At 48.0% G+C, this 23,836-nt stretch overlaps 1 protein-coding gene across 1 annotated transcript; it reads right to left on the reverse strand.

The window, feature by feature from the left end:
- Positions 1-3,375: 3,375 nt before the first annotated feature.
- UBAP1L (ubiquitin associated protein 1 like) lies at positions 3,376-22,264 on the reverse strand. The gene is made up of 5 exons (XM_042252044.2): positions 22,037-22,264; positions 15,093-15,764; positions 12,197-12,403; positions 5,822-5,923; positions 3,376-4,654 (listed from the first exon to the last, which is right to left on the reverse strand). The coding sequence occupies exons 1-5, from the start codon at positions 22,154-22,156 to the stop codon at positions 4,520-4,522; spliced, it is 1,236 nt and encodes a 411-aa protein (XP_042107978.1). The 5' UTR covers positions 22,157-22,264; the 3' UTR covers positions 3,376-4,519.
- Positions 22,265-23,836: the final 1,572 nt, after the last annotated feature.

Raw genomic sequence — 23,836 nt, forward strand, 5'->3', positions numbered from 1 at the left:
AGTTATTTAAAGCAAAATTTTAAGGGCAAAGAATATTTTTAATGTAATTTCAAGTTGGCAGGGCTTGAGGCTTAGTGGAAAGTACTCAGGGACTGGATGGACCTCAGAAGACCCGGGTTCTGTTTAGGCCTGTGTAGGCCTGCTAAGGTCCTCACTGCATGTTCAAACAAGATTTTGTCTTTTCACAGGCCTCAGCCCTAGGTCCAGCCCTGTTTGTTGGGTAGAGGGGGCTGAGAGATTTCAGTTCTGCACTAATTCCTCCAGGTCAGTGCTCAGGGCAACTGGGAAGGACAGAGGCATCAGCGTACTGTCCTCTGACCTCTACTTGCCTGTCATGGGCAGCCCCAGAAATTTGTCCCCTCAGTCCCTAGGGACCTCCAGAAGTTAGGCCTGGGATGACTGAAGACAACTCTGGTCCTAATCCCCAAGTCAGGGAAAACTGATATAGGGTAACAGACTGTGAAAGCAGAAGCCAGACACATTGTCCATGGGCCCATTACATTGACTAAAAATCCCCCAAGATATTGGCATAAAAACAGACACACAGATCAATGGAACAGACTAGAGAGCCAGGAAATAAACCCACACATATATGTGGTCAGTTAATTTACAATCAAGGAGCCAAGAATATACAATGAGGAAAAGACAGTTTCTTCAGTGACACCCTTATGATACCACTCTTATAGCAGAAAGCAAAGAGGAACTAAAGAGCCTGTTGATGAAGGCGAAAGAGAAGAGTGAAAAGCTGGCTTAAAACTGAACATTCAAAAAATGAAGACCATGGCATTTGCTCCCATCCCTTCATGGCAAACAGATGGGGAAACAATGGAAACAGTGACAGACTTTACTTTCTTGGGCTTCAAAATCACTACAGATGGTGACTTCAGCCATGAAATTAAAAGATGCTTGCTCCTTGCAAGAAAAGCTATATCAAACCTAAACAGCATATTAAAAAGCAGAGACATTCTTTGCCAACAAAGGTCTGTCTAGTGAAAGTTATGGTTTTTCCAGTTGTCATGTAAGGATGTAAGAGTTGGACCATAAAGAAGTCTGAGCACTGAAGAATTGATGCTTTTGAACTGTGGTGTTGGATAAGACTCTTGAGAGTCCCTTGGACTGCAAGGAGATCCAACCAGTCAATCCTAAAGGAAATCAGTCCTGAATATTCATTGGAAAGACTGATGCTAAAGCTGAAGCTCCAATACTTCGGCCACCTGATGCAAAGAATGGACTCATTGGAAAAGGCCCTGATGCTGGGAAAGATTGAAGGCAGGAGGAGAAGGGGACGACAGAGGATGAGATGGTTGGATGGCATCACCAACTTGATGGACATGAGTTTGAGCAAGCTCCAGCAGTTGGTGATGGACTGGGAAGCCTGGTGTGCTGCAGTCCATGGGGTCGCAGAGAGTCAGACACGACTGAGTGACTGAACAGCAACAGCTCTTCAGTGAATGGTGCTGTGAAAACTGGGCTAATGCTGCTGCTGCTGCTGCTGCTGCTGCTGCTGCTACTGCTGCTAAGTCGTTTCAGTCATGTCGACTCTGTGCGACCCCATAGATGGCAGCCCACCAGGCTCCCCCGTCCCTGGGACTCTCCAGGCAAGAACACTGGTGTGGGTTGCCATCTCCTTCTCCAATGCATGAAAGTGAAAAGTGAAAGGAAAGTCGCTCAGTCGTGTCTGACTTTTCGCAACCCCATGGACTGCAGCCCACCAGGCTCCTCCGCCCATGGGATTTTCCAGGCAAGAGGACTGGAATTGGGTGCCATCACCTTCTCCGTGAAAACTGGGCAGCTGTATGCAAAAGAATAAAACCCCACCACTATCTCACACCACACACAAAAATTAACTCAAGGGAATTAAAGACTTGAATGTTAGATATGAAACCGTGGAACTCCCAGAAGAAAACATAGGCAGTAAGCTCCTTGACGTCAGTCTGGGTGAGGACTTTTTAAATCTGACACAAAGCAAATGCAATAAAAGCAAAAGTAAGCAAGTGGGACTGTATCAAACTATTATGAAAAGCTCTGTACAGCAAAGGAAACCATCAACAGAGTGAAAAGGCAACCTGCATAATGAGAGAAAATATTTGCAAATCATATATCTGATAAGGAGCTAATATCCAAAATAGATAAAGAACTCATTCAGGGACTTCCCTTGTGGTCCAATGGTTCAGATTCTGAGCTTCCACCACAAAGGGTACTGTTGGATCCCTGGTTGGGGAGTTAAGATCCTGCATGCTCCATGGTACGGCCAAAAAATAATAAAAAATTAAAAATAATTTTTAGAAAAAGAACTCATAAAGTCAGCAGCAAACAAAAACCCAAAAAACAAAATACCTACACAATCTGATTTTTAAATGGGAAGATCTAAATAGAGTTTTTCCCAAAGAAGACATACAGAAGGCCAATATGCATATGAAAACATCATTATTAGGGAAATATAAATCAAAACCACAATGAGATGCCATCTCACACCTATCAGAATGACTAGTATCGAAATGACAAGAAATCACAAGTGTTCGTGAGGATATGGAGAAAAGGGAACCCTCATGCACATCGTGGGGATAGAAGTTGGTGCAGCCATTATGGAAAACAGGAAGACGGTGTGGAGGTGCCTCCAAAAATTAAAAATAGAGCTACCTTATGAGCCAGCAATTCCACTTCTGGATATTATCTGAAGAAAACGAAAACACTAACTTGAAAAGGTATATCTGCACCCCAAAGGTTCACTGCCATATTATTAGAAACCACCAAGACAACGGCAACCGCCTAAGTGCCTACTGACGGGTGCGTGGGTAAAGAGACTCTGGGGTGTATACCATGGATATTATTCAGCCATAAGGAAGAATGAGATCTTGCCATTTGTGAGAACATGGAAGGGCCTTGAGGGCGTTGTGCTACGTAGAACAAATCAGACACAGAAAGACAAATACTGTATGATCTTTCTTATACATGGACTACCAAACAAAAACAAGATCACAGATACAAAGAACAGATAGTGGTTGCCAGAGGTAGGGGATGGGAGAGGGGGGAAATGAATGAAGAGGGTCAACAATATAATCAAAACAGCGATTTAAAAAATAAAAAGGAAAATGAAAGACTCTCCAGAGAGCTTCTTATAAAAACAAAACAGATTCCTGCGGGCTGCCAAGATGGACTTTCTGAATCAGATTATCCAGGAGCGGGGCTTTGGACATTTAAACAAACTCCCCAGGGCACTTTTATGGATAGCAGTCAGGTCCAGTCACTCCACTTTCCCTGGGGAAACTTAAGCCCAAACAGGCCTTGAGCCAGTCATCAGCAGAACCAAAACCAGAATTAGGTCCTCTCACCCACAGTTAGATATCCTTTCCACACCAAGACCAGAAACCAGGACCCAAAGAACTACACAACATTTATTTGTTTTAATTTTCTTAAAGTTACTAATGCCCATAGTTCAAAGAATCAAATACAGATCATTTTACAGGCTTATATGAAAACACGCAGTTCATCACCCATGCACCCCATCTGGCCCTCCTCACAAGGAACCACTTTCACCTCTATAAGCTGCTGCTTCTGATACTGAAGGAAACTGGACTGTCATCCCAAAATATGCCTTTTTGACATAATTCTGCTCAGTTGCATCCAACTCTTCGTGGCCCCACAGACTGTAGCCCACCAGTCTCCTCTGTCCACAGGAATTCTCCAGATAAGAATACTGGAGCAGGTTGCCATTTCCTTTTCCAGGGGGTCTTCCCAACCCAGGGATGGAACCTGTGTCTCCTGCGCCTCCTGCACTGTCAGGTGGACTCTTTACCACTAAGCCATCTGGGAAACCCTTGACATAACTGAGCTGCAGGCAATTAAGCAGAAAATGCAAGAAAAGTTCTCTCTTCCCTTCCCCTCTTTTCTGCCTTGAGGCAGGATATACATTCTTTTCTGGAGACAGATTCTTGTCAGCCCAGCAGTGCACCAGGGAACTTGCAAATAAATCTTACTCCATTAGTTCCCTCCCTGCAGTTTGCCACCCTTGGAAGCCTGAAACTGTTTTCCTTTGTCCTGTCATTTCTCTACAAATGTATTGTTGTTTGTTGAAAATGCTATATAAAGTGAAAGTCACTTAATCGTGTCCAACTCTTTGCAACCCCATGGACTATACAGTCCATGGAATTCTCCAGGCCAGAATACTGGAGTAGGCAGCCTTTCCCTTCTCCAGGGGATCTTCCCCAGCCAGAGTTCTAAACTGCTATCCTGGGTTACTTTTCACTGAAGTTTCTTGGGCACGATGCGTGCCACCTGCATTAATACATTTTGATTTTTCTCTTGTTAATCTGTCTTTTTGTTAACGAGCCCCTCTGAAGTTCTCAGAGGGAAAGTTTTGCCTTCTCTACAGTATTTACTCCCACTCTCGGCATCGTGTGCATTTTTACAAGCGTGCCCTGCTTTGTTATTCTCACGCAGTCCTCTCGATACAGTCAGGATGGACTGCCAGGTCTGGGTCAGGACCAGGGTGCACAGACACTACTAGGTGCCCTGGGGGTCACTGGGCACAGGCCACCAGCTCCTCCAGGGCTTGCTCACGGCGGTTGCCATGGACCAGCAGCACTTCCTTGATGCGGTCCTGCTGGAAGCCCATGTCGCTGAACTGCTCCGAGAGGCGCAGGAACTCCCCTGCCTGAGGAAGAGGAGGCAGAGAGGGCATGGGGGCCGCTGGGAGGCTGGGCCTCTGGCCTGGGCAGTCCCCTCCCAAGTACCCACTCTACATACCCCCAGAAAGCCGTGACCCCACAGGCCACGTGAGCCTGAACCTGGCCAGCACCTATGGTCCTCCTGCATCTCAATGACAGGAGGTGACATGGGCTCAAACCTCACTTCCTGTGTCAAGGAAGGAGGTCCCAGCCCGGCTGCTGGCTCTCTGTCTTGGCTCTACTTCCCCTCTCCCACTCCCTCCTGATTCCCTGTGCTCATGCCCTGCACTGGGGCAGGAAGAGAAGGCTGCACACTGGTGCCCAGAGGATGCACAGCACAGGGTCGCTGTCCAGGACCCAAACCCTCACACAGCACGGCCTCTGCCTGCCTCCTCTGACCCCACTGCTCAAAACTTCAAAACTTCCCTGCCTCTCCCCCCACCCCTCAGCATCCCTCCCACCCCATCATCCCTCCCACAGTCTCCGGGAAGTCTGCTCTGCCTTGACCAACTGCCGACTCTGGACAGGTCACATTCACTGGGCACTCAGAATGTCCTCCTAACTAGGGCCACAACCTCAAGCCTTCTGGGTTTCCATATAAGTGGCAAACTCCCTGAAGAGAGTTCAGGCATCATCGTGCTACCTGCCTGGCTCCTGTCTGGGTGTCTGACAAAGAGGAGCCAGTCAATATTTGCTGTGTTGATTCAGCTATAAAGCTCTACCCAGGTGGTATTAGTGGTAAAGAACCCTCCTGCCAAAGCAAGAGAGGCAAGAGATGCAGGTTCAGTCCCTGGGGTGGGAAGATCCCCTGGAGGAGTGCATGGCAACCCACTCCAGTATTCTTGCCTGGAGAATCTCATAGACAGATGAGCCTGGCGGGCTGCAGTCCATGGGGTCACACAGAGTCGGACACAACTGAAGCGAGTTGGCACAAAGCTCTGCTCCCTGTTTCCTCCCCACCCCTTCCCCTTGGGTCCTCTTGGCTTCTCCATGTCTCAGCTCCCTAGGCTGTCTCCTTCTCCCCGGGGCTCAGCAAGCAGGCTGTCTCCTGAGGCCCCCAGGTGGTCTCTGGTGCTGGTCGGCCCCTGCACGCCAGGCCTGCATGGGTGCCCCACCCACCCCTCGCTGGGGCCCGGGCAAGAGGCTCTGCTGACCTGGCTCTCGGAGAACTGGAACATCTCCATGGCCTCATCCACCAGCCCCTCCTCGTAGCCCTGTCGCAGCAGCCGGTCACAGGCGCTAAGGTAGCTGAGAAACTGGGCAGGAAGGGGCACAGAGGGAAGGACAGTAAGAGCAATGCCCAGGACAGCAGGTGCAGTGGAGGAGGCACCCAAGGGCCTCAGGAGGGCTGAGCTCAGGCCCAGGCTGACTGGGCAACCAGCCATACACAGCATGGGCCCAGAGATCCATGAGCCAGCGGAAGAGGGTCAGAGGCCTCCCCTGGGACAGGTGGACAGCAAAGCCTCACCAGCTGTCCAAGCTGGGGGCTGGAGTCCAGGAAGAGAGATGCCGGGGTGGGTCAAGGTATTCCCAGAACCTAAGTGGGGAACAGGCCAGGCCTCAAACACAGGTGTCTACCCAACATCCACCCAGCCTGCTCACCCTCCCTGGTGAGCACCCACCTGTATGAGAGTGCCTCCTTTTCCACCCACTCCGTGCACCCCCACCCCCACTCCAGACACAGTATCTTTGCGATCCAGGACTCCACGGGCCCCACCCCAGAGCAGTGTTGAGCCAAGGCTGGAAGGGGAGGGGACAGCCAAGGGGCCCACAGGGCCGAGCACCTCTTCCAGCCACTCCCTGCTTATTCACCAGGGGCTGCTTTTGCCCTCAGGATAAAGTTCTGCCTTCCAACCCCACTTTCAAAGACCTGCTCACTCTGTCAGCACCCTTGGCTGCTTCCCTCGGCACCCCTAGACTCCTGCCCATCCGGCTCCAAGGCCAAGGCCAGCCTCGCTCCTCTGCCCTGGGCAGGCTCTCCCTACCCCTACTCCCACCTCCGTCTCCACCAGGTGTCTCCACAGCACTCAAGGCTTCCCTGCACCTACAGCTCTGTAACTGCCTAGTATGTTTCTCAGCTTTCTCATCCACCAAGTTTTTGTCCCACAGGAGGACACCACCAGGTCCCAGCCTCCACCACAGCAGGCAGGCAGAAGGAGCTCAATAAACGTAAGCTGTGTTTATAAACTAAATTAAGAACTACCTTCCGGGAGCTCATAGCTCCTTGGGGGAGATAAACCAGATACAGGAAAACACGAGTGCCAGGCAAATCAAAGCAGGATTTACAGGGAATTGGTGCCAAACGAAGGCTCCAGACGATTAAAGTACGGGTACGAGTGGAAGAGAAGCAAGTCGGATTTCTGCAGACCTTCGGAACAGAGCAGAAAACAGACCACAGAGACTAATGGCTTTCAGACTGTTCCAGCCTGTGAACTGCCCAAGCACCAGGGGGCTTCAGCAGTAACAGGGGGAGTTTGCAGTTGCTCTGGGAGAACTGGGGGCAAGTGGTAGAGGGAGCCCAGAGCGGGGGCCCTCACCCCAGGAACCTTGCTCTGGGCACATTTTGAAAACCAACCAACTCAGCTCTCCTGGCACAGTTGAGGGAACTGAGGTCCAGGCAGGGTGGACCAGGGTCCCAGGACTAGGGCCCAGACCACCTGACTTCTTGGCCAGTGCCTTGTCCATGGAGTGCCTGCCCCCGCCACTAGAGGAGGAACTTTGAGCTGGCTTGCAAGTAGACAGAGTTTCCGAAGGTCTATTCATCTACAACAAGAGTTCTCAGCCTCAGTGCCGACTGTAGCTACCTGGGAGCTTTAAAACTACGGTGCCTCAACAATAAATTCTGGAGAGGGTGTGGAGAAGGTAACCCTCCTACACTGTTGGTGGGAATGTAAATTGGTAGAGACACTGTGGAGAACAGTATGGAGATTCCTTAAAAAACTAAAAATAGAGCTACCACATGACCCTGCAATCCCATTCTTGGGCATATATCCAGAGAAAAACGTGGTCAAAAAGGATACATGCCCTCCAATGTTCATTGCAGCACTGTTTACAATAGCCAAGACATGAAAGCAACCTAAATGTCCACTGACAGAGGAATGGATAAAGAAGATATGGTACTTATATACAATAGAATATTACTCGGCCATTAAAAAGAATGAAATAATGCCATCTGCAGCGCCACGGATGGAACTAGAGATGCTCACACTGTGAAGTAAGTTAGAGAGAGAAGGAGAAACATCCTATGACATCCCTTATACGTGAAATCTGAAACAAAGATGATAACAAAGGAACTTACTCACAAAACAGACTCAGTCTGAGAGTACGAACTTACAATTACTAGAGGGGCAGAAGCATGGAGGAAGGAATAGTTAGGGAGTCTGAGGATGCTCATACTGACATATTTAAAACAGATAACCAACAATAACCTACTGTGTAGCACATGGAATTCTGCTCAGTGTTAGGTGGCAGCCTGGATGGGAGGGGACTAGGTGGGAGAATGGATACATGTATATGTACCACCGAGTCCTTTTGCCATCCAGCTGAAACTATCACAACATTGTTAATCAGCTATACTCCAAAACAAAACAAAAAGTTAACAAAACAAAACAATAGCAACAAAACACTGGTGTCTCTGTATCACTACCCATATCCTGCTGATGATGGTCACGTCCAGAGGCCCTGATATGACTGGTAGCGGGGAAGCCTGGCACTGGGATTTTTACAGCTCTCCAGGTGATTCTTGTGTGCAGCCAAGGTTAAGGGTCTCTGACTCAGTCCAACCCAGTAGACCCAAGCCAGGCTGCGTATCAGAACCATCTGCAGATCTTTTAAAATGACAGGCCCCTGGGCCCACTCCAGATCTACTGACCCTGCAGAGTAGGTTCCGAGAATCTGCATTTGTAAGGATTCTGCTGCTTGGTCAGTAACTAGGCCTAGCTCAGGCTCCAGGGTGGGTGAGGATGTCACCTTCAGACCCCAGGATGGGAACCCCAGCAGGCACTGGTCATAAACAAATTCTCCTCCATCTGTGAATGGGGAAAATGAGGCTCAGAGAGGGGCCATGATGTGTCTAGAGTCTAAGGGTAAGCCTGGGTCTGGCCAATGGACCCTCAAAAGCGCTACCCATGCCTGTCCTGCAGGCAGTCAGTGGGCACACGAATCCTGGGGCAGGAAGGAAGGAGTGATGGACAAAGCTTAGGTTTTGTATTTCGTCCTCTCTCCCTGGTTTTTCCAAGTGCCGTGTCTCCATCACCGGATGCCCACCCTCCTGGACCATCTGCTGTTCATCTCTGACCAAAGACGATTTACTGTAGTATTTGTCTTTCATGGGGAGAAGGGCTGTGAACCCAAAAGAGATGTTCAGTTAATGGTGGAACTTCACAGAACAGAGAGGAACACTAACGTGGTCCGGGAGATCAAGATAAAGTCATCCAATGGCCCTCAGGCCCACACCTTAGAGCCTGGCCCCTGAATCCTCACTAGGAGAAGGCCCACCAGGCAGGTGGTCAGTCAATGTCTGGAAACAGTGTTCCTGATGCAGTGAGATTCTTCCAGCCCACGCACAGGGAGGCCAGTGCCCTGTGCTGCCCCCAGTTAATCTTCAGGTCCCCACAGTGATGACCTGGGACCTCAGCCTTGTCACAGGGTCTGGAGGAGTTGGGGAGGCATGTCAGAGTCCCCACCATGGCCCTGGCCCCTCACAGTGCTTCTGGACTGCTTCTTGGCCAAGGTCCTGGCTTTTCAGCCGCAGCTGAAAGTGGAGGCAACTTTAAATTTACTCCTAAATCTCAGATCAACCTAAGGTGCTGCCCTGGAAGATTTTCATACAGAGAATGAGAGAAAAGCACAGTGTAACAAAATTCAGAACCACACCAGCCTGGCATCCACCCTGGTGCCACCACTGACTAATTATGTGAACCTCCCCAACCTCAGTTTCCTCATCTGCAAAGTGGGAACAGTAAAAGCAACCTTGCAGAAATGAGAAGACCTAAATGAACACTCTCAGATTGAGGGACTGGCACAGAGGTGCTCGGTAAATATCAGCACCACCCCTGGCATCTCCTCCATCATGTTAGCCACCATATATGGGGCTCACCATGTTGAAAGCTTTCCTCTAGGACTGATGAACCGAGTAGAGCGGGAGCAGGAGAGGGTGGGAAAGAGGACCCAGTGCCTTCCCACCTCCTCAACCTGCAGCAGCACATCCTGATCAGGCTCCTGTTTGAGCCACTCTCCCTCCATCACTCTCTCACCCAGGAGCAGGCAGCTCCAGACCTCAGGGACTCAACATATGGCCACCATCAGTGACTAGGGAAAGGGTCTCCAAGTCCTCTGATGGTGGTGGGACAGAGACAGGAGAAAGAAATATATGCCATTCAATATCTGTGGCTCAGCTTTCCAACCACAAATAACCCTGGTGCGTAGAAAACAACGCAAAAAGGGATGCAACATTCAGCTGGGAGAAGGCATGAAAGGATTGTGGGCAGGGGCCCACCTCCTGCCCTTGCTCACAGTCCTTTCATGCCTCCCTTCTGCTGTGGGGTCTTTGAGAAAACTCTCAGGCCAGCCTTCAAGGCACCCTTAATCCTCCCTCTATTCCCCTTCCTGTCCTATCTCCCACCAGCCCATGTCATATATTCAGTGAGACTGTTGAATCAGGGCTTCCCAAGTCCTTCCTGCCTCTGCCTCTCAGCTGATACTGTTCCTCCTGCCTGGAAGATCACCCTTCTCCTTTCTTCAAATTCAGGCCTTATCCATCCTTAAACTCCAGCTCAAGGCTTTATACCTTCATGAAGCCTTTCTCAATTACTGAAACCTCCCCATGGTAGATTAAGAACAGTCATACTCTTCTTTGCAGCTTTTCCCATCAAGAGGTAGAGTCTATTTTTCTACCCTTTTAATATGATCTGGTCTATGACATGCTTTGGCCAACAGTATAAGGCAGAAGTGACAATAATTTCAACCTCAAGAGACTTTGCATCTTCCACTCCTGTACTCTTTGAAACACGTGGGCTAGCTTGCTGGAGATAAGTGGTCCAGCTGACAAGTTTCACCAACCACTGGATTGTGATCAAGGTCATCCTAGACTATTCAGCTCTAGCTGGGTCACTAGACTATAGCCACATGAGAGACCCTAGGTGAGACCTGCAAAAGAACTTCCTTGCAGACTCCACCCACACTGGCAACCCAGAGACTCATGAGCGAACACATGGTTGTAGTATTAAGCCACTAAGTGTTGGGGTGACTGTCACACGGCAATAGATAATTGAAACACCCCTGAATCTTTCCTGTTCCTTCTGCTCCCAGGCATCTTCTCACCACACCTCTCTTTTGGCAGTTCAGGGGTTCTCACTCTCCTGCAGGTGTTCTCATATTCTTAGCTTGTATGGGGGGGTGGTCAAGACTTGCTCCCAAATATTAGAGCAGCTTGGGGTGCTACCTATCCTTGTTATTACTGGTGTCCACTCTTCTTCCAATAGGAGTAGAGGACTTAAAAATGGAACCTGGTGTGGTAGACTCTGAGATACCCCTTCCAGATACACCTTCCTTTAAGGTCTTATTGCAGATGGTGGTAGCGGTGGTAGAAACCATCAGCTATCTGTCCCTTCAGGGGCTGCTGTAGCTGCAGAGATCATTTCTCTCAAGTCACCGTCTTTCTACCTCTGGTGACTCATTAAGGCAGAGGTATGAAGGCCTGACCATCTCATCCCCAATTAGGACAACTCCAAAGGGCCATATATGCTTCAGAGCTATGGGGTCGGCTGTCACTGGGTCTATAAAGTTCAACCTCTCCCCCTACCCATCCCTGCTTCTGTCCTCTCCCTTCCCCAGAAGTTGTTCCCAAGGGTCTCCTTAATAAATCTCCATATGCCAAACCCCACTGGAGTCTGGAAACCCAGCCCACAACACTGGCTTCCCCATAGCTCCTAGCTGCATCTAAACACCAAGGAAGCGTCCAGCAAATACTTATGCCTAGATTGATGGATGGGTAGATGGAAAGAGAGCGCGATAGATATGGGTGTAGATTAACTGTTGAGGGAAGTGGTCAGAGCTCTGCCATCCAATATGGTAGCTGTATGTGGCTATTTAATTTTGTATTTCATTTAATTATAATTAATAACAATTTTCAGTCATACTAGCCACATTCAAGTAACCACATATAGCTAGTGTTTACTATATTGGACAACACAGGAATAAAACATCTCTCTTGTTGCAGAAAGTGTTATTGGGCAGCTCTGGAAAGGTTTGTGACTTTCCAAAGCTTCAGTCTTACTTTTGGGGCAGAGACTTGGACAGGAGTAGAATATTGAGACTCCACAAGTAGGCATGGGGAGTCTTGCTAAACTCCCATGGAGATGGTAGCCTTAGGATCTAGAAAACTGATTAAAACCCCCAATAATTAATTCGAAGCTGAAATTCTGCCTCCGAAGAAAAACACAAAATAACTTCAAGTTGAAGATAAAAACGATGTGGCCACTGACCCGACTCCAGTTCCACAGCCCCCCAGCTCTGGGTCCCCCACTCACCTGGCTCAGGCTCTGCCGCCCTGTCTTCTGCAGAGCCACAATGGCCCTGTGCAGGGGGTACCCCAGGGCAACCACTGGCCCGATGAGGTCTTGCTCCTCCTGGCTCAGGGCAGACAGCAAGTCAGCAGAATCAGGTTGCGATCTGTGGGCAGCACGAGGCTGGGGCACCTGTCCAGGAGGTGGCAGGCAGGTGTACGGGCTGAGGGACTGAAACACAGACAAGCTGCAAGTGTCACTTACCACTGGAGGTGACACCCGGCTGGGCAAGACATTTTTAAAGGCGCCTTCGCTACAGAGCACAGGGGCTAATATTGTTAGGATCTTGGAGTGCTGCAGACCTGGGTTCAAATCCCAGCTTTCTACTGTTTACTCAGGTGGTTGTTTAGTTGCTAAGTCATATCCAACTCTTTGCGACCCCATAGACTGAAGCCCACCAAGCTCCTCTGTCCATGAGAGTTCACAGGCAAGAATACTGGAATGGGTTGCCATTTACTTCTCTGAGGGATCTTCCTAACCCAGGGACCGAACCTGAGTCTCCTGCATTGCAGGTGGATTCTTTACCACTGAGCCACCAGGGAAGCCAGTTTATTCATGTGTAAAATGGATGCAATCATACCAGATACCTCACAGGATTGTTACAAGGCTTAAATAAGACAAGGTGAGAAAAGTGACTAGCAAAGGGTTTGGCATACAGAAACTGCCAGTAGATGATAATATTTACTGCTTAGAACAAGCCTGCGAGAGAAATACGATAGGCTCATTCTATTTTTTACTGAAGTCAAGGTTCAGAGAAGCTGGCAAGTGACCTGGCAAACAACACACTTTTGGGACCTGTACCCTACTCAGAATCAACGCAGGGTTCTTGACCCCACACCTTAGGGGGCAGGGGAGCAGGACTGAGCTTTCTAGCCAGAACTTCCTTCTTGAGTCTGGCTGGACTGAAGGTTGGCTAGGCAAGGAGCAGGAGAGAAACTGGGTACAGCTGTGGTGATGGAGAAACCCACAGAGACCTTGGACTAAGGAGGGTGGCTTGAAGGCATTTCAATAGGTTTGGCTGGCATCATCCCTGGCCCGTTCCCCATGAAGAAGCATCCAACTGCTAACCCTGTCCCCTCCTCCAGCAGGAAAGCCTAGGGGCTGCCCTGGCTCCAGGAGCAGAGTGCATGTGACATGTGAATTCCCTACATGTCCTCATCTTCTCGGCGGTTTCCCTGCCATGACGTCACCTTAGGATCTACTCTTTACTCCTAGAGTGAAAACCATGCAAGTCTTAGGATTTGAGTCTACCCTTGTGACCTTGAAAAAGATGCTCTCTGCCCCAGTTTCCTCCTCTACAGAATATCTGTCCCATCTGCCCCCATCTCTCCCCCACCCTGCTACAGGGTTGTTGCTAGAGTTAAATTTAACTGGGATCAGGGGAGAGCCCTCCTAGCATCAGCATCTAGCCCGTGATGTGGGTGTTGCCTGTACTGTTTATATAGCCTCTTCTCTGTTTGCTGTAAATAACTGTGTGCAGGGTTGCTTTACAGGTAGAGAAGGGATGGCTCAGAGCAGTTCAGTGACTTGCCTAAGCTCACACAGCATTGAGTGGGAAAAGCCAGACTTTGAGTCTGTCTTTTGGACTTACTTTCACCTTGGCCTTATTCAGTTGCATCTCCTGGCCTGACTGTGGAATTGCTCAGGGGCAGAAAGCTGTGCCTAAATGTCATCTCCTGCTACTAATCTAACCTAACACATCTGTTCCAGACCTAGATTTTATGGAGTCTGACACTTATACAATGTAGATTACTTAAAGGAAAAAGACACAGGAGCATAAACATATGCATAAAACTGTACACAAATCCTTGGAAGGGCTTCCAGGTGGCTCAGTGATGAAGAATGTTCCTGCCAATTCAGGAACCTCAGGAGATTCAGATTTGATCCTTGGGTCAGGAAGATCCCCTGGAGGAGGAAATGGCAACCCACTCCAATATTCCTGTTGGGATTAAACCCAGGGACAGAGGAGACTGGCAGGCTACAGTCCGTGCACGCATGCATGCTAAGTGGTGTCCAACTCTTTGCGACCCTATGAACTGTAGTCCGCCAGGCTCCTCTGTCCATGGGATTCTCCAGGCAAGAATACTGGAGCGGGTATCATATTGCTATGCCCTCCTCCAGGGGAATCTTCCCAAACCAGGGATAGAACCCATGTCTCTTACATCTCAGGCGTGTTCTTTACCACTAGCACCACCTGGGAGGCCCCGGGCTACAGTCTGTACGTTCACTGCACGTTCACATCTGCTCCCAGTTCTTGGTGCACATCCTTTGTCCTGAAGCCGTCCCAGCCTGCAGCAGCCTTCACTTCTCCCTCAGTACCTGATCCCTCCCACTGGGCAGTGCTGCCTGTCTCACACTTCCTCGCCAAACTCCTCGTTGCCTGCTTTAGACTTTGTCTCTTCCAATCCAGTCTCTTGCAAGAAGGAACTGCGCTGTGAATATTCCTTGATTGAACTCACCCAATCCTTGAACAGTGGGAAGCCCTAGATCTGAGCCACATTGATTGATTCAAGGGACATTCACTGAGCTCCCCCTGTGGGCCAAGTGTGCTCTGGGTGCTCTGGAAACAAATGCAATCCAATCACTGCCCTAAGAGATGTCATATTCCACTGGAAGAGACAGATCCTGGGTAATTACAATTATCCTAACAGGTGCCCTTATAGAAGCAAAGGAGACACAGCGAGAAACGAGGAAGGGGACCTCGAAGCAGGGAATACTCTAGGCACAGGGCTGCAGGAAGGACTGCGTGGTACAGGGCCAGGTGAGAGCTGGTAGGGAGGAGTGTCCAACCAGACAGGGCACCAGATGTGGGGGCTTCGCTGCTGAGTTGTGGCCTTGGCCAAGGGGACAGGTTCCTTACCGCAACTGTGGGCTTGTGGCTCCGCAGCGGGGGCATGGCGCCGGCCGTGGAAGGCCGCGGGGGCAGCGTGAAGGTGCTGGGGAGCGACGTCTTGGGGCCCAAGGGGGGCGTGCGGGTGCTGGGGAGAGAGGCCTCGGAAACAGGGGACTGCGGGTTCTGCGTGGGAGCATTGCGGGGGGGAGGCGCTGGGCCCAGGGGCGGCGCAGGGCAGAGGCTCAGAGCTCGGTGGCGGAGGCGGTGCAGGAGGCTGCGGGGGTGGGAGGCAAGCTTGCCCTCGGAGAGCCGCCGCCTAGCCCCAGCCAGCTCCGACCTCACGCCGCGCAGCATGTCCAGCGAGCACCGGTGTTGGCCCAGGCCGGGGCTCGCCGCGGAGCTGGGCTGGGGGCTGCAGGGCTCCGGGTCTTCCTCCATGGCAGAGGAGGCTGCTTCCTCATCCTGGTCCTCCTCCTCCTCCTCCTCTTCTTCCTCCTCCTCCTCAGGCTGCTCCTGGGATCCGGCCTCCGGATCTTCAACTGCGGCAGGAACGGGTTCCAGCCCTTGCTCGGGGCTGGCCAGCAAGAGCCAGGCCGGAGGGGCGGAAGCTGCCCCTGGACCATCACATTGGACTGGGCAGGGTCCCCGGATGACAGCCTCCACCCAGAAGAGTGTCCTTCTCTCCAGGCTGAAGTCGTGCTGCGGATACAAGGCCAGGGGAGGCTCCGCCAGGCAAACCAGGGTCTGGGGGCACACCCCTACCTCCTGGCCCCGGGAGAACCTGTTCAACCGTACACTCTCCAGACCTAGACAGCTTCTGATTCTAAGCCCCAGGCATCATCGCAGGCCACCCTCACCCTCGGTTTTAGCTAGCATTGGAGTGGATGGCTGTCAATAACAATTTAATAGCAAACTCTGTAGACAGGACAACGTGAGGAATAGGTTAATAGAATGAAAAGTCTAAGTCCCTTTCCCATTCAGCATATAATTGAACAACAGTGGCCTAAGCAATTTCTCCAGGGGACTTCTCTGGTGGTCCAAAGATTGAGAATCTGCCTTCCAGTGCAGGGGATGAGGGTTAGATCCCTGGTGGGAGAAGTAGGATCCCACATGCCAGTGGGGGCAACTCAGCCTCTTCACCACAACTAGAGAAGCCAGGGCACCCGCAACACTGAGCCCGCAGGCTGCAGAGCCTGCCCCACTAGAGAGCCCGTGCATGCAGCAAATAGCCCACACACAACCCAACAAAGACCCAGTGCAGCCAAAAAAATTTTTTTTAATTTCTACAAAACTTTTCCTTCACCAAGAAGCTTTCACTTGAGCTCAGCACCATTTGCCACTGAGCAGCTGGCCTTGGAGGCTGGCCCAGACACACAAACCTCTGCATGGAGTAGTACTTGCCCCCACCCCATGTGCTGCCTTCCAGCTTACTTGGGGGCCCAGGAAATGTAAAAATCATTCTTTTTTTTTTTTCTGAACTCTACTTAGTTGGTCCTAATGTTATTCCCATTTCCAGAGGCCCCGGAAATCTAGTTTGCTCAAGGTCAGATCAGTGGTGAGTAGATGAGCTGGGATTCCTGTCCATCTGACTGATCAAGCCACCTAAAAAATAAATGTGGAGCCCACATAAATAATTTAAATTGAGAGTTTATGTGAAGCAAAAATAAAATATTCCTGTTAACTACTATTAAAATTAAGAACTGGAAATATAAAACTCCATTAAAAAATATAAATATTCTTAAAAGGCAACTTCAGTGCTCTGTGATGGCCAGGTAAGCCTGGCGGAGTAGGGGCGTGGGGTGGATGTGGGAGGCAGAAAGGCAGACGGGAACAGCCTCTCCCCTCACCCCACTCCTGACATGACCCTAAGTTGGGGAGAGGAACAGAACTTAGCTGTTCTAACTGTGGTTCCCCAACTGAAGTCAGGGAGTGTATCTTATTTCTCTGTGTTCTTGGGGCCCAGGGCAGTTCTGGCTCTGAGGGGATATTTGTAAAAGTGTACAGAATAAATGATTAGAAAAAGAGACTGAAGCAAAATGAATGAGTTGGGAAAGACAGAGGCGGTGAAAAGACCACTTCAGAGCTGAGGAGACCATCATAGAGGGAAAGAGACTGAGAGATAATGAAACAGACACTGGAACTTAGGGGATAAAAGGATCCAAAGACCCAGTAAAAATACCAGCACTTGCGACTTGTGGAACCTAAGCAAGATGATTCTAAAGTTCATATGAAAAGTAAACAAGCAATAGCCAAGGGCTTCCATGGTGACTCAGTGGTAAAGACTCCACCTGCCAATGCAGGAGACACAGGTTCGATTCCTGGTCCAGGAAGATCCCACGTGCGATGGAGGAACTAGGCCTGTGCACCACAACTACTGAGCCCACAGGCCGCACCCCCTGAAGCCTGCACACCCTAGAGCCTGTGCTCTGCAGCAAGAGGAGCCGCTGCAATGAGAAGCCTGCCACGGCAACTAGAGAAAAATCTATACAGCAACGAAGACCCAGTACAACCCCCCACCAACACACACCCCAAAAAAAGAATAGCCTAAAAACCTCTGGGGACAAAAAGAGAAATAAAGGGGACAGGCCCTACCAGCCTCTAATATATATTATAAAACCTCAATAATTTAAGGTAAGGTACTGCACAGAGAGCCTAAAGGCAAAGAACAAAAGGTCCAGAAATGGATGTTATCTGTGGGACTTTAGTAGATAATAAGGTGGTATCTCAAGCAATGCGAAAAAAGAGGGACTGGTCAATAAATGGTGTTAGTGGAAAGAAAATAAAGTTGGATCCATTCTCACATCATACACAAGGGGAAATTCCAAAAGGATCAAAGATTCAGTTGTTTGAAATGAAACTATAAAAGTACCAGCAGAAAAGAGGAGAGAAATCCTTTATAATCTCAAGTAGGGAAAACATTGCTCACTCTGAATTGAAATTGAGAAGCTGTGGAAGTACACACATGAACCAATACAATATTGTAAAGTAATTAACCTCCAATTAAAATAAATAAATTTATTTTTTTAAAAAAACAAAAAAATTAAAAAAATAAAAAATCATACAAAATGTAAAAAAAAAGAAAAAAGAAAGGAAGTACACACAGGCACAAGTGAAAAGCTGCACGGCAAATACACCCCATAAGCAAGGTCAAAGGCAAGTAACAAACTAGCGGGAAAACAGCACTGATAGCACAGACATAGGAGTGCCTAGAAACAGGTAAGAAAAGACCAACAGCCCAGCAGGGACAGAAACAAAAAGATATGAACCATCCACAGAAAAGGAACTACAGGTGGCTCTTAAACACATGAAAAGCTGCTCAATCTCACTCACAATAAGAGAAAGGAAAATAAAACTATACTGAGATACCATTTGCCTATCCCTCAGCAAAGATGCAACATCTGATGACTCCTTTGTTGAGGATTGCAGCTAAGGTACAAGCCCATTTGTAGAGTGCTGTGCATGCTAAAGTCATTTCAGTTGTGTCCAACTCTTTGTGACCCTCTGGGCCACAGCCCACCCGGCTCCTCTGTCGATGGGATCCTCCAGGCAAGAACACTGGAATAGCTTGCCATGCAAAATCTCCAGGGGATCTTCCTGACCCAGGGATCAAACCTGCATCTCTTATGTCTCCTGCATTGGCAGGTGGGTTCCTAACCACTAGCAGTGCCACCTGGGACGCCCTTGTAGGGTGCTGGTTGGATGTAAAACAGTATAACCCTTATGGAGAGCAATTTGGCAATATGATTTATTTCAAAAGGACATCTGCATATAGTCTTTCTCTGCAGCATTGCTTGTAATGACAAAAGACTGGGAAGAACGTAAGTGTCCATCAAGAGGGGATTCATTCAGTAAAGTACAATATACCTATATAATACACTACCGTGCAGTGAAAAACTAACTGAAGAAGCATTTTGTATATTGATATGGAAAGTCTTCAAATATGTTAAGTGAAAAAAATCAAGAAGAATAATGTATAGAAAATGGTACCTTTGGTGTGAAAAACGAGGGAATAGCTGTATTTGCTTGTATGTACACAGATAAGAATCTACAGAAGAATACATTTTAAAATACAAGTAACAGAAGTTACCAGAGCAGGTGGGGACAGGACAGATAAGGAAGGGTCAATGGAAGGCTTTTTACTCTCTTAAGACAGGCAAACTGCCTGGGAGTCAAGCTGAGCTCCAACCTTGTTTTTTAAATAAAGTGTGAATGGAACACAGCCGTACTCACTCACTCCTTTCTGTAATGTCTACGGCCCTTTCTCCCTACAGCAGTAGTGTGGAGTGATTGCTGCTTTTTACTGTCTGGCCCTTTACAGAAAATGTTTGTTGACCCTTGCTCTGTACATATATATATATTCTTCCAAAAGAATTTAACACAAAAGGAAATCAATTCTAATTAAAGGAAAACTATGATAAAACAACAAAACACAGACTTGCTGAGGCTCCACAGGAAAGCAGTAGGTGCAGGAGGTGGACGTGGGCTTTAGGGGCTGACACACTTATGTTGGAATCCTGGCTGTGCCACTCACAGCCACATGGCCCTGTTGGTCACACGGGTGGGAAATTTGGTTTCCTGTGCCATGGAGAGGGAACACCCACCTGCTACAAGGGTCATAAGAATGAGAGAGAAGAGTAAATCTTTGAAGAGCATGTAGCCTGGCCCTGGTACAGAGCAGGTGCTCCATGAATGGAAGGTATTTTTTTTTTTCTTTTTTAGGCTGCTACAGATTCATCTGGTAATCTAACCACTATCTATAACATTGTTGCTATGGGAAAATGTGTTTCAAGTTCCAAACACTGGGAATAAAGCCCAGTAAACTTGGAAGACTGACCAGGAGAGGCTATAAATCATACATGGAGTCCCATGCTTCTCTATTTGATAGCTGGCCACAGCAGTAAAAGAGTGGGTGTGGAGTGCCCACCCTGAGAACAGGAGGCAGGGCCAGGGCCAACACGTGGGCAGGGACACAAGACATAGACTTGGCAGAAGGGTACCTATTTCTGCTTCTAGGAGAAGTGACTTTCAGAATAGCCTCCTCCCGGCTTAGCAGAGAGGGAATAGTTACGCTAGTCTGTCTACCTCCACTGGAGCTTAGTAAAGCAATTTCCTTTTCCCAGCAATACAGGCCCTACTGCCAGAGTGAGGGCCCACAGCACAGGTTCTCTGGCGAAAGCAAGAGCTCCTGCCGCACCAAGAGGGGGCCCCTCAATGCTGTACTCGGGGCTTTACAAAGCTTATTTCACTTCTGGGTCCTGAGGAACTAAAGTGCACAGGCAGGGACTGCAGATGAAGTCTCCTGCTCCTACGCCTCCAAGCTGCCCAAGCCTCTCTACCTGACCCTCTCCAGGCCTCTCCTTCCTGGACTGGTTTCTTTGCACCTAACTTCCCATAACCCTGTATTTTTTTGCCCTCGAACATTATGTGTCTGATGTCTCTCACTTTCCAATCCTTCTCTGAGCTATCATGAAATGATCTGCAATCAAGATCTAGGTTTTATTTTTTACTTAATTTTTAAAATGAATGCATTTATTTATTTTTGTCTGTGCTGGGTCTTCGTTGCTATGAGCAGGGTTTCTCTAGTGGCAGCAAGTGGGGCTACTCTCTAGTTGTGGTGTGCAGGCTGCTCATTGTGGTGGCTTCTCTTATTGCGGAGCACAGGCTCTCGGGTGCACACACTTCAGTGGTTGCTGCACAGGTGCTCAGTAATCGTGGATCACAGGCTTAGTTGCCCCATGGCATATGGGCTCTTCCTGGACCAGGGATCCAACCAGTTTCCCTTGCATTGCAAGTCAGATTCTTAACCACTGGACCATGGGGAAGCCCAGGACCTGGGAATTAGTCCCATCACTGCCACTATCTTTGGACAGATCATTTCCCTTCTCTGAGCCTCAGGTTCCTCATGTGAAAAGTGAGTGTGAGCTGAACTAGATCCTCAAATTTTCCTACCAAGTAGACCACTGCTGCTGCTGCTGCTAAGTCACTTCAGTCGTGTCTGACTCTGTGCAACCCCATAGACGGCAGCCCACCAGGCTCCCTCGTCCCTGGGATTCTCCAGGCAAGAACACTGGAGTGAATTGCCATTTCCTTCTCCAATGCATGAAAGTGAAAGTGAAATCGCTCAGTCGTGTCCGACTCTTAGCGACCCCATGGACTGTAGCCTACAAGGCTCCTCCATCCACAGGATTTTCCAGGCAAGAGTACTGGAGTGGGGTGCCATTGCCTTCTCCAAGTAGCCCTCAGACAGTACTGAATGAGCACACAAGATCCCAAGGACTCAGTCCCAAGAGATCCACCACCAGCTCCACAGCTGTTTGCAATCCTTCTTTTTCATTTTTTAAAATTCATGTGGATTTTGCCTTCTACCTCATTATATATCTGTGTTATAATACAAATGCAATAGGTTTCCTCCTAAATCTTCAAATAAATTTGACTCACTTGGAAGTTAAATAATCATGTTTATCCTGAGGGTATGTGATACCACCATATACACTGAGGGCATACCCCAGTGTGTGAGCCATGGGGCAAGGGGTGCTTCATAGGTGCCCCATGGATAGGTGTACTTTGGGTCTGTGGAATAGTAATCCATTCTAATGTGTCCTGTGTAACTGTCTGCATTTTAGTCTCAAGATAGCATCTTAGCCCAGTGGAGGGATTCTAACAGTGGAATTTTAGACTTGGCAGTAGGCTGATAGAGAAGAGAGGAATTGGAGTTGGAGTATCCTTGCTAGGACTCTCAGTAACTCCATACAGGCAACCTTCTGGTCATTCTAAACTTAAGATGCACTAAATAGCCCCATATCCAATCTCTAGACTTCTGCATGGAATATCTTTTCCTCTTGCATTATTTTCACACTTTCTAGAATATATCAGAACAGGAGTGGCTGCCATTTAAAATCAAGGAACAAGGGGCCTCCTGAGGCTCAGCATCAGACCGAGGGATGAGAAGACAGACAGAGAGATGCACTTACCATAGAGCCCAGCAGAAGTTCCCTGCAGTCTGGAACACTGAGATCTGGCCCAGGGAGGGGCTCTGTGTCTATCACAAAGCCCTTGGGCACCTTGAAGGGGACATCATCCAGGGCATTCATTCTGTCAGAGGCGTGTGGAGATGGCTGAGCAGGGCTGGAAAGAGCAAGTCCCTGAGGACCAGGCCCAGGCCTCAGATGGCTCACTGCTCTCCTGTGTGGTGACTTGGCCGAGCCCCACACAGCCAGGAAGGGAACGGTGAAGTGACTTGTGCTGCATAAGGGAGGAAAAATGAATAAAACCAAGAGCCTTCAAACTGACAGCAATTGATAATTTCATGTTTAAGTCTTGCTCTCTAGACCACTGTTTCCCAAAATGTGGTCTACAACACTAATTCTAAAGGATTTCATCAAGAGTATTCACCCCAATGGGGAAGAAAGAGCTATCAAACTACACAAACTCTTCCGAAAAGGGGGAGAAAAGGAATATGTCCTAACTTGTTTTGATTTCAGCATCGCCTTAAAACCAAACCTGACAAGAAAATGAGAGGCAGATATTTCATGAACATAAATGCAAAAATCTTACCAAAAATAATTATGGATAGAAAAAGTACAACAGTTCCAGGTTGAGTTTAATTTCAGGAATGAGAGACCTGTCTCTCATTCAGGGGAAATAAAGATAAATATGAATAGAATAAAAATTTAAAAGTGTATAATTATGATGTGGAAAAAGCACTTGATAAAATCAATATCCATTCATGATTTTAAGAAACAATAAACTAACTCTATTTGGCAACTGAAGAATAGAAGGGAATTTCATTAACCTAACAAAGAATGTCTCTAAAACATCTAAAACAAACATCCCACTTAATGGTGAAATAGTAAAAGATTTCCCCAATATTGGAAATGAAATAAAGATGTCCCCTTCATCTCTTCTGTTCAACACTGCCCTGGAGGTACTAGCCTGTGCAAAAAAGAGAGGGGGAAAAAAAGTATTAGGATTGGAAAGAAAGAAAACTACTTCTAGAAATAGAAAACTATTTCAAGATGACATATTTACACCTAGAAAATCCAAAGGAAGAGTATGTCATGCTGTAAAGCAATTAATACAGTGTGATATTGAGAGTTTACAAAGAGACCAACAGAATAGAAAAGATAGTTTAGAAGCAGATTCACACATATACAGATCCTTGATTTATGACAAAATTGGCCCTGCAGAGCAGTAGGAAAATGAAGATCTTTCAAAGAAATGGTTCTGGATCAATTGGATATTCTCTAAAAAAAATCTTGACCTCTACCTCATAAACCAAAATCAGTTTCAGGTAGGCTGTAAACCTAAATGTGAAAGGTTAAGAAAAAAACTTGAAAATAAAATAGGAGAATATATTTATGACCTCAGAAAAAGGCAAACATTTTGTAAAATGTTACAAAAAGACTAACCATAAAGGAAATACTGATAAATTGGGTTACATTAAAGCTAAGAACTTCCACTCATCACGACATTCCATTAAGAGAGTGAAAAAGCAAATCACATAGAGGAAGAAGATATTTGTAGTACACATATCTGACAAAGGACTCATATCCAAAATATGCAAAAAGTTTCTACAAATCAATAAGAAAAAGATCCCAAAGTAGGCAAGATTTTTTAACAGGTACATCACAAAAGAGGACATCAAAATAGCCAATAAACAGGAAGTTGTTTAACCTCATTAGCCCTCAGGGAACTCCAAAATGAAACAATGAGATATCACTACACACACATACACACACACACAGAGGAGGAGTTAAAATTTTAAAAAGCCT

Source organism: Ovis aries, chromosome 7 (genome assembly GCF_016772045.2).
Source record: "Ovis aries strain OAR_USU_Benz2616 breed Rambouillet chromosome 7, ARS-UI_Ramb_v3.0, whole genome shotgun sequence".
Lineage (NCBI taxonomy): Eukaryota > Metazoa > Chordata > Mammalia > Artiodactyla > Bovidae > Ovis > Ovis aries.